The sequence below is a fragment of the Branchiostoma lanceolatum genome, chromosome 3 (genome assembly GCF_035083965.1).
Source record: "Branchiostoma lanceolatum isolate klBraLanc5 chromosome 3, klBraLanc5.hap2, whole genome shotgun sequence".
Classification (NCBI taxonomy): Eukaryota; Metazoa; Chordata; class Leptocardii; order Amphioxiformes; family Branchiostomatidae; genus Branchiostoma; species Branchiostoma lanceolatum.
In genome coordinates, this window is record NC_089724.1 from 6,126,786 (window position 1) to 6,137,500 (window position 10,715).

A 10,715-nucleotide genomic window follows, 5' to 3' on the forward strand; every position below is an offset into this window, starting at 1 on the left:
GTTTGGTCAGTGAACTACATCATGCGTGATGAAGCCAGCTGCGACATATTGTTCATAATATAGATATATGTTTGTGGACCAAAAAAAACTTTATATTTGCTAATAACAGTTGAGTGGTACAAAGTGTTGTTCAAAACTTAAACTACTTAAATACCTAAACCAACCTTTTCACAGTGCCCCTTCAATGCTTTTTGTCTGTCTCAAAGAGGCTAAAACTTATGATTATACGCAATTAACTCAATTTCTCAATGTCTTTCACCTTCAAAAATGCTGCTTGCAGGTGCCTTGCTGCAAGATGTCATGTGATTCTCTTTGTTCTATGTCTCAGTCATTGTAATTTTATGTTCAAAAGTAGAAGAGATGGTAAAATTGTCTCAATCCTTTAAATTTCATTTTTGTAGGAGTTTAGGAGTTAGTAAACATAATTAACTTAAAAAGTCAATGTCCTCATTCATCAATGACAGAGTTGAACACTTTCTTTTAGACTTTCTAATCATTGTCCACACATTTTTTTCAGACAAGCCCGAGAATTCCAAAACAGTTACCTGACACGCAGGACTCTCTTAAAAACAAAAAAAATGCAATCTAAAAAAGACCAGTACTTGCACTTTGTGTGTGTACTCACGCTCGTATAGTGTGTAGCTTTATTGAAGCAACGAAAATGAAATGGTATGGCGACTCTGTGACGTCAGAATTCAAGATGGCGGCCACCACACATGCCAACGAATCCAACAAAGGTTTTGCTACTAAACTTGTAATGACGTTTGGAATTAATCGGATGAATACAGCCAGCGCTACGTTACCCAAAGCGATCTATAGTGCCAAACAACAATACATCAAAGGGTCTTAATGCCTTAAGGTACCTTAAAAGGCTTAAAAGCATCGATCCTAATTCCCTGTGGGCACCTAATATGAACTTATGGAGAAGATGTGACGGATAGATATTTCATCCACTGATCTTATCTATTGTTCATCGGTGTAAAACATGTATTATTGATGGTTTACATGCTACATTAACCACATCATAGACACGTGAATGAAGGTTAGACATCCAGGCAATGATATACACAATATAACAGTTCCTTATCCACAAACAACTGGATAGATGTTGTAAACAGTCAAACGTTTCAAATAGCATGCATCGATGATGAAAGATAGTGGATGCTAACGTTTCCAAAATGTATCCAGTTGCTTGAGTAATTGTTATCGCGCACATGATGAATAATTTACGATCAACGACGATCAGGAAAAGCAGCGCCCTCTATATAGTGTTATCAATAGACACAATAGCCGCCGTGTCGGTTGACTTAACATGTAAAAATTGCACCCACATTTAAGTTGTTTTTTCTCTCTCTTTATCAATTCTGAATCCGGGAAGATGGACATACACGGGGTGCAACAAACCCAAGCAGCATAGATAGTCATAGTGCCAGGACATGTATCAAAGTTTGCACGTGTATAATATACTTGGTGTGACTGTAGTCCTATGTACAAATTCAGATCTAACTTACCTGGTAACATCCGGTCTATGGACCATGCGTTTAAGAATGAACCAAATATAGAACTTTGTTTCTGGAATACAAGCCTGGTCTGTTACGCACTAACGGACAACGCTTTATACATCACGTACGGGTGAGTGTCTTCTGTTATGACGTCTTAAGGTAATTACGACTTTATTCTAGTCTTAAATCCGTTACAAATAAATAATGGTATAGGAAAAAAGAAACTATATTGTTCCGTACAATTTCCACGTACGCTTTTGTTGCTGAAGATAAACACTTGTAGAACGTGTAAAAGATTTAAAGCATGCGCAGCCATGCCATTTTGCTGTCTATCTAAACCGGCAATGGTGGAAGAGTCCACTTTTTTTGCTGGAGTAGAACAACTGGTTCAACAAGACAGCGGCGTCAAATATGCTAATCAACTAGACGATCGCATCATTATGCTAAATTAGAACTGAACTAAATTAGGAAATACTGTCTAGTGTTACGTATTTTATAAGAAATCCGGTCTCCAGCCATCTCCACCCACGCACAGAAAGAATGGCATGACCCTAGCCTGAAGGCAGACTCTCACATTCAGTTTAAGATCATGAGATGCGCCCCAAAATAACCTGCGCATCACCGCCTTTGTGTTAGTCAGAATCTCGAGGACACCTGGCGTACCATGGCACAGTGTTGCCCGGACACACCCTTCCTACGTCACGTAACTACCTACCGACGTCACAATAGACTACACTCACCAGTGCGTGAGGATTGGTCGATACAAAAATTAGATAAAGGACCGCCCGGTAGGACAGAGGTAAAAGAGAAGTGTACGGAGTACAACTACAGCTGTGTTTGGATAGTGCTAGGACGTATCTGTTTGTTCTGTGTTTTGCTGCTCATCCCGACCAAGAGAATAAGAGACAACATGTCGTACGGAGAGATGAGTGGAGGCATGAAGTGTCTGAAGTATCTCCTGTTCCTGTTCAACCTGATTTTCTGGGTAAGTGGAGTCTTTCGAGGTCATAACAATGTGTTTCTCCTTGTCTTCTTGCTATGTCTGGACGCACAAATGTAGTCTAGTATCAACGTAAGCAACTCAAGATCGATAGGTAGTATGTATTATCTACCACGAAAGAAATGGCAAAACCCGACCAAAGTAGACCCATGGAGGTTTAACTTTCGAGATCGTAGCAAGGATCAGAGTTAACCGGTCCTCCAAATTGGCTACCTGGGTATTAGTTTCTACAAGGAAAAGGAGGTTATAACGTCTTTGGTTTCTAGGGCGGCTTACTCCTCGTTCTTTAGTTTGTATTGGCCTCGAAGTTTCTGCCAGTTTTAGTCCCGAGAGTAGTCTGTAGAAGAGAGACCAGACAATGTATGAGCAGACAGACTATGAGTCAAGGAATTGAGCTTTTATAATTGCCCTGAGAAACATGGGCACCAGGGATCTATATTCTTTTGTAATGTACACCCAGGTAAAAAGAGGAATCGGAATTCAATTATAGCCTCGAGGTCGACAAAATTACACGTCTTTGCTGTTATGCACGCAAGCCTTCTTTACTGTTTAGCTACAACAGAAAACATCGCTGAGAGGGGGAAGAAAAAGAAGTTTTCGGACAAAGTATTCACCTGTGACTCTTCAGTAATTGTGACTTTGCGTACAAGGACGAAGGGGGAGCGGCTCGTGTTCTATTTTACGGCAGTTTTGGAAATACAGCCTGACTGAAAATGGTGAAATAAGATTTAAGACATAGAGGTTGATATACGAAGATTCTTATTAACATTCGTCGCACCAATATTGTACGATCGCGAACTATGGGTATTCTTGGGCTAGTCGTGAATGTGTCCTACAAAATGCAGCTGTCTTTACTGAAAAATGTCCTTGTCGGTGGTTGGTTCTGTCACAGCCTTATTGAAAATTCCACGACAACAAAATCACCGTACCGGAAGAATGGTTCAGGGAACAGCCGCGAGGGGAAGATAATCATTGTTATGTTTCTTTTTCAAATATGTCTTCCCTGCCACACACAACGTCCTGTCGTCTGTACATACTGCACTCTCTGTTTGTGATAAATGTCTTTGGGGACTGACGACAATTTGTTACAACCTGGTAGCCAATTTTCTATAAATAATAACATACAATCATAACGAGGTGCGCTGTAATTTACCGGTATACGTGTGACTTCCCGACACATGACATGGCACAGGCATGACTCAGGTGGACACAAAAGGATGCGTACGTCATTTGATTGACATATCCTTCGGACAATGGCGTAACGGTAACCCGCGGCAACATTTCGTCGGCGACACAAAGAAAACAATTTTCTCGTATGGATGGTCACGTAAGGAACGTACACTTAGCATGATTAAGATTTTTGGGGCTATTCGTGGGGTCAAATGGGGCACGCAATGGAGTGCGAAATGAGGTCTGCTGCATTTGTTGACATGCTTAGATCTTGACAACAGGACAAGAAAGGAAAATAGAAGTCGAACTTTGGGTATGAAAATTGGTCAATTATTTTTCTGATCTTTATTCTTAAAAGCCAGGATCTAGGGGGGAAATGCCATGTCATTTCTTGGCGACCCCTCAGGGGCGGAGCTGCTAGCATAGGCAATAGCAACGAAACAACGTATATACATGTGTACCTGTGGCAAAATTTCGTCGGCGACACAACAAAAATAATTTTCTCGTAAGGAACGTACACTTACCATGATTGAGAATTTGAGGCTGGGCACGCGATGAAGTGAGAAATGAGGCTAGGCCTGCTGCATTTGTTGGCGTGATCATGTGTTGACAAGAGGACAAGAATAGAAGATAGAAGTCAAACTTTGGACCTAAAAATTGGTGAATTATTTTTTTTTAATCTTTATTCTTAAAAGCCAGGATCTAGGGGGAAAATTCCATGTCATTTCTTGGCGACGCCTCTGGGGTGGAGCTGCTAGCATAGGCAATAGCAACGAAACAACGTATAAACCTGTGGCAACATTTCATTGGCTACTCAAAGAAAATAATTTTCTCGTATGGGTGGTCACGTAAGAACCATACACTTAGCATGATTGAGAATTTGAGGCTAATCGATTTGTAGGGTCAAATGGGGCACGCGATGGAGTGCAAAATGAGGTCTGCTGCATTTGCTTACACAATTAGGTTTTGACAACAGTCACATAGGATGACAGAGACAAGACAGGAGAAAGGAAAATAGCAGTCGAGACCAGTGGTATACAGAGCAAAGCTTTGGGTCTGAAAAAGTGTCAATAATTTTTCCATCGTTATTGTTAAATGCCAGGATTCAGAGGGAAAAATTCCATGCCATTTCTTGGCGACGCCTCAGGCGCGGAGCTGCTAGGCATAGGCAATAGCAATGAAATAAAAGAAAACGTTATCAACGTTTCAGCCTTTTCAACTGCGCCAATCTTTTTTTGCTTTAAACCTGACGTGACTCTAAAAACATAGTATAAGACCCGAGTATATGTTCTGATCAAGGAGGTTTTATCTGATTAAGGCCTCTTTGTTCTGTTAAAACAATAAAGAAGTGCAACTTTCCTTCTCCCCCCATAGATTGCAGGCGTGGGTTTGATCGGTGTGGGTATCTGGGTACTTGTCGACACCGGGACCTACAACATCATGAAGCTGGCGGAGGTGAGCACCTTCACGCTGTACGTGGGAGGGTACGTGCTGATCGGCGCCGGCGTCGTCACCATGATCGTCGGCTTCCTGGGCTGCTTTGGCGCCATCAAGGAGAACAGCTGCCTGCTGGGAACGGTAGGTTGTAGTTATGATTCTCCGCGCTAGGTGGCGTGGTACTCTCCTCGTCTGTGTATCTCGAACTGTAATCTCCCAGGAACAAAATATGAAATATGACTGTTTTACATGATTATGTATATAAATGCCATTCGTCAAGATGCAAATGACATTTCCTTAGATAGATAAGTTCTAAACTTCGCTGTAAGAACACAATACTACCAGTGTCTGTTCTCCATTTATTTGACGGGCAAGCTTAAAACATAAACTTTAAAATCTAGAAAAAACTAGCTTTTGTGAAACCCGGATACTGTTTTACTATCATGATTCAGAGATGGCTCTTTGATCATTGCAGAATTTGAATACCATATTTTCTTCACATATGTGATAATGATTTTTCTCTTTCTGTTTCTCTCTCTAGTTCTTCATTTGCCTGCTGCTTTTGCTGTGCTTGGAGATCGGTATTGGCATCTACGCCGCCGTGCAGAAAGACCAGGTGAGTTAACTACGCTCCTCGCGACATTATGCCGAACTGCACCCATAATGTCTGCTCGAACAACGATGTGTTGCTGAACACTCAAATGCCCCATACAAAAAATCGTTTTCCATACCATGTTTTAGTGACAGTCTTTCATTTTGCATTTGTTTTGCATCTGTTGTTTGTATGTTTTTGTTCTCATTTCTTGAAAATTCTCTATTTCAGGCACCAACTGGCCTTTAGTAAAAGCACACGTAAACAACAACAAATCTTTGCTTATCTTTTCGTGGTTAATTGTTTTTTCAGTTCTATGGTGTGGTTGAGAAGGCGTTGGGCGCCCTGTCCAAGACAGACTATGCCGGCAGGGACGAGGCTTCGAGGAAAATCATCGACTTCGTGCAGGAAAACGTGAGTAGCCAGGGTGATCGTTATCTATATCTATATGAGTATTGCTGACTGTACTGCATATTCCAATAATCCAATTCGTAGATTCGAGTACGGATGGGCAGTGTCAAAGGTGAAGGCCCCTGGCTTGTAAACAGTTGTCGCAGTTGTTGTCTCGAGCATTGTCTCGATTTGCATACAATGCCCAGACGGGGTTTGTTTACGTCTTAGGGGCCTTCACCTTTGACACAGCATATACCTACTTGAATCTACGAATGGGCTTATTGCTTCATTTGAGCCAATATGTCCCTCGAAAGACTAGTACGCAAAAAACGCAAGAGCCGTCGCTGTGCCAAAGCACCTAAAATTCCACACAGAACTGGAATGATATTCGATGTAGAAATTCAACGTTTGACCTTGATCTCGGTAATAGTAACCAAAACGTGACAATAAGTTTCTTTTTCTTGCCCCTCTTACATTATGCCTATATATGTCAGAGCAAGTGGTCAGAGATAACATTACGCTGGGTATTCTTTAATAGGAAATTAGTGTGGTGTAGAGTGTGCAAGTTTTGTGGTCATGTCAAGAAAACCGGTTTTCATGCTGTTCTCTATTTATCAGCTGGAATGTTGCGGCATGAACTCCACCACCAACTGGAACCCCAAGCCGGACTCATGCGCATGCACCAAAACTGTCGATCACTGTGTTGCCGGGAACTGGAATCGGGTGAGTTAGCCAGAATAGCTGTATCATGCATGCGTGTCTGTCATCGTCAAGACTTTCTTAGCTACGTAGTCTATGTAAATGCAATGCAAGTATCATCGTTTGTTTGTCAAAGATTTCAAACCCAGACGTCGTACAAATTGCCCCCTAAATTTGGCAGACTTCCTGTTGATGTAAAATATCGAGAAGGATTTATAATTTTGTGATTTCTGTGGCATGTTTTACATATCAATCAAATTTAACCCAAAATTATCAATGTCATGGCTCTTTGAATTTAGTCCCGATCGATCTGTTTTAATGACGTGATCACATGCAAGCTTCTCATGCAAACCTCCTATCATAAATCAAGATCAACTCTGGTTGTTGCAGATTAAATAAGGTGTAGCAAAAAAAGACGAATTATCCAGGGAATGCGTTCGTGGAATTCCTAGAATATTTGCAACACCAATCGAAGTGCCATACTGACGGCGTTCAAAAAATCCATTGCAACACAGGTCTCAATCAGTGTTAGAAAGACGGTCTCGACCCAAGGACTATAGCCTTGTTATAACCCGTTTTGTTGTCTATTTCTGCAGCCCTGTAACGTACAGGTGCGGATGTTCCTCATGAACAGTGCCGGCATCATTGCCGGGGTAGCCTGCGGCATCGGAGCCATTATGGTGAGTCCAGAATCAACTCTTCAAACACATTTAACTAAACTTTTTTAGGCGTTGATGAAGGTTAGACATCCATGTGATAAGATAAGCCAAAAAAGAGTTGCTCAAGTAACTGGATAACATTTGACTGTTTCAAATTCATCCAGTTGCTTGAGCAACTATTTTGGCTTAAGCGTATTTAGATTGTTTTCATTTGTCTCCTATTTCTGTTTCCAACTGGAGGTGGTGGGCTTGCGCTTTTCTGTTTTGCTCTGTAACAACTTAATTGTACATAGGATTTTGTGGTGGCATTAATAAAGGCAATCATTACAAATTGAATCTGGCCCACATTGTCATTGCTGTATTTTTATATATTCCACGAAACATGATTCTGAAAAAGATACATTTTTTACAACAGCGTTTCCGACGCATTCCTGATAATTACACAACGATGATTTCCATGTTACCGGTGTTGTGATGAGCCCAATAGGATTGACATGGAACTCTCTGGCTATCTCAGAATCTATAGGAAGAAACATTCTTCATTGTGTATTTTACCTTATCTGATATCACAGGGGGTTGTTTGTTTATTTTCTGGTTATTTTGAATATTTGCCTATAACCATATTTTCCCGCCTTTTTTCAGTTGATCGGAATGGTGCTGTCCTGTTGTCTGATCCGGAGCAAAGGAGGGTCGTCCGAAGTAGTGTAGCTGCCGTACCGGAAATAGATGACACGTCATATCCTGTATAATATAGCAAAATCCTTTCTACTATTTTTGCCAGATATGTATAAAGCCTACTGGCACAGTTTATAATACAGTACGGTCAGTAACTACTTCAATGTATACAATGCCTTGCCATTTTCTCCATTTGAGCGAAGCTTATTTTGTTTATATTGCCGTGCAGTCGTAGGTCGATTTGATTTGTCAAAATTATAGATAGAGATCTATATAGATAAATTAGAGATAGATGTTTTTTTTTTACGTTTGTAACTTCTTTTTAGAATGTTATTTCAGTTTCTTTTTTGAGTCAAATTTTATCTATAAGCTAATAAGCTGAGTAGATAACGCCGAATGGCCCTGAAGAACTGTACATACAAATATTTTTAACAATTCTATAGTGGATTCAACCTGCACTATAAATAAAATTAAAGCAAAGCTCCTGCTTACGACAAAATACATGCGAAACTCGTGTGATTTTCTTCTGTGAAATAAAAATATATGACGAACATAAGCATATTTTCACATTCTTGATTTGAATTCAGTCTTGATATATACGAAGGCAAGTCCAAGTGGTAGTTAAGCCTTTTCATAACGTTATTGTGACCCTGTAAACTTCCCGTTGAAACCTCAAACTCGAAAGCGGCCACATTGACCATACATTTTCTTGTTGCCTGTTTACACTACTGGTAGGAAAGCTTTCTCGAACTGTAATCTTTATCTAAGGTGTCTGTCGGTAACTATCCTATCCACCCGCCCCCTACTATGATGAAGCAAAAGAGTAACAAGAAAGCTTTAAAAAAAGCTGGCCATGCGATCTCATTATGGTGGGGATGAAATTGCTGAAGTATTGTTTGTGAAATGAGTGCAAGTGCTGTCAGTGTCAGTCTGGTGAGTAGCTGTACTGTTACAATATGGTTGTGTACAAGTAAACAGTTTGGGACGATGGTAATCGGTTGATTTGAAATGCAATGTTAAGTTTTATTCCGTTTTGTTAAGTTTGCAAATTAGGAATTCATTTGCATGATTGGTATCTGTTGATGATCCTCTTGCCATAAACTACATGTTACATGTATCTGAGTCAACAACTACAGCAGGGGGCTGGTCCACTGGTAGCTTCCAGTGTGTGTTTAACTTCCATACCGTCTTTCCCAAGTGCTGAGTGCTAAGCAGAGAAATCAGAATGTACCATTTTAAAAGTCTTTGGTATGACCCGGCCGGGGCAAGGCGAGCGCTCTACCAACTATAGTATATAATATAGGCCACTCTACAATACGAAAATAACATGAAGTTTGGTTAACTCATTACTTTCCAGTGCCAAGTTGTAAATCTATTTCTGGGCACAAACGCACAACTTGTGCACTCACCAGCAAAGTCTGTCGTCTTCTTGTCATCGCCTTGAGATCACTTCCCTCAACGTCAAGACTCAAGACACGTACCTTCCTGCCATTCTCATTACACCGTGCTCATTACTGCGGCCAATTGTACTTTGGCTTTCCAGACAGAATGGTTATCGCCAACTAAATTTAGAAACACATCAAGACGTATGGAAATTCATTTGCTGAGGTAACTCAAGTGATCTTTGAGGTGGCGTTAACAGAACTTGTGTCGATATCGTCATTGAACAAGCTTCTTCGTGATTGCTTTGCTTGGCTCCATAGACAAGTGAGGAGCAGCAACTGCAGTCTTTTCTATGTCGAAGATGTGAAAATCTGTAGTGTTTCGTCAAGAAATCCATGGTACAAATACGTCGATGAAGGTTAGACATCCAGGTAATAAGATAACGCCAAAAATAATTACTCAAGCAACTGGATAAGATTTTGAAACAGTCAGACGTTTCAGACAGCATCCGCTATCTTTCGTCAGTGACAAGTAGAACGGAACCTGGTCATGGTACAAGTAGAACGCCACTCTGTGCACGACGGCATCCCTGCATTTCGGGCCGACCTGCATACTTCGCCTACCATAGCCATCCCTATCGAGTCGCCCATGCCATAAAAGGCACCATCTATCACCTACAGAGGCCCCTTCAGTCAGTCTCTGGCGCAACTTGGCCTTGTAACCACCCCTCCATGCGCTAAAGTCAGCCACTAAGTGCAATGTTATACAATGTGGTTTAAGGTCGCAGAACACAGTTTCTATCCGCGACCCCCGGGGTGTATGACGCGGGTACATAAAGTAGTACGGCTAGATTCTTGAAAGCCTGGTAGAAAGTCTCATGTGAGAGGTAGCCAAGTGAAAACTATGCTGCGTGGTATAGTATTGTGCCGACTTTGAGTCCGTATGATTTGGATTGTGAAGGTTTTCCAAAGCGTGTATAAATTCGCTTCATGACGTAACTGTGTTTTGGGGTGAGCCGGCTGCAGTTATTTGACCTCCGCAGAGGGGCATTTCAAAAAGGGCGTCAAAACGCAATGATACGCCAACAGAATGTTTCGTTTTTTTTAGTTATTTGTAGGTTGTACCCTAAACTCGGACATATTGCGACAAAGTAACCTCATTACTTCTTTCATTACTTCTTTATTATGTATCTTGTTTTCCAAAGA

At 41.0% G+C, this 10,715-nt stretch overlaps 1 protein-coding gene across 1 annotated transcript; it reads left to right on the forward strand.

Moving 5' to 3' along the window:
* The first annotated feature begins 2,175 nt into the window (after window positions 1–2,175).
* Window positions 2,176–8,683, forward strand: LOC136429869 (CD9 antigen-like). The gene is made up of 7 exons (XM_066419948.1): window positions 2,176–2,487; window positions 5,047–5,250; window positions 5,651–5,725; window positions 6,014–6,115; window positions 6,713–6,817; window positions 7,390–7,473; window positions 8,095–8,683. The coding sequence occupies exons 1-7, from the start codon at window positions 2,413–2,415 to the stop codon at window positions 8,158–8,160; spliced, it is 711 nt and encodes a 236-aa protein (XP_066276045.1). The 5' UTR covers window positions 2,176–2,412; the 3' UTR covers window positions 8,161–8,683.
* The last annotated feature ends 2,032 nt before the right edge of the window (window positions 8,684–10,715 follow it).

Bases quoted from the DNA above. Each gene is read 5' to 3' on its own strand.
- LOC136429869 (XM_066419948.1), top strand. From the start codon at position 2,413: ATGTCGTACGGAGAGATGAGTGGAGGCATGAAGTGTCTGAAGTATCTC. The intron at 2,488-5,046 runs GTAAGTGGAGTC...CTCCCCCCATAG, and splicing joins TGTTCAACCTGATTTTCTGG to ATTGCAGGCGTGGGTTTGAT. The intron at 6,116-6,712 runs GTGAGTAGCCAG...TCTATTTATCAG, and splicing joins TCGACTTCGTGCAGGAAAAC to CTGGAATGTTGCGGCATGAA.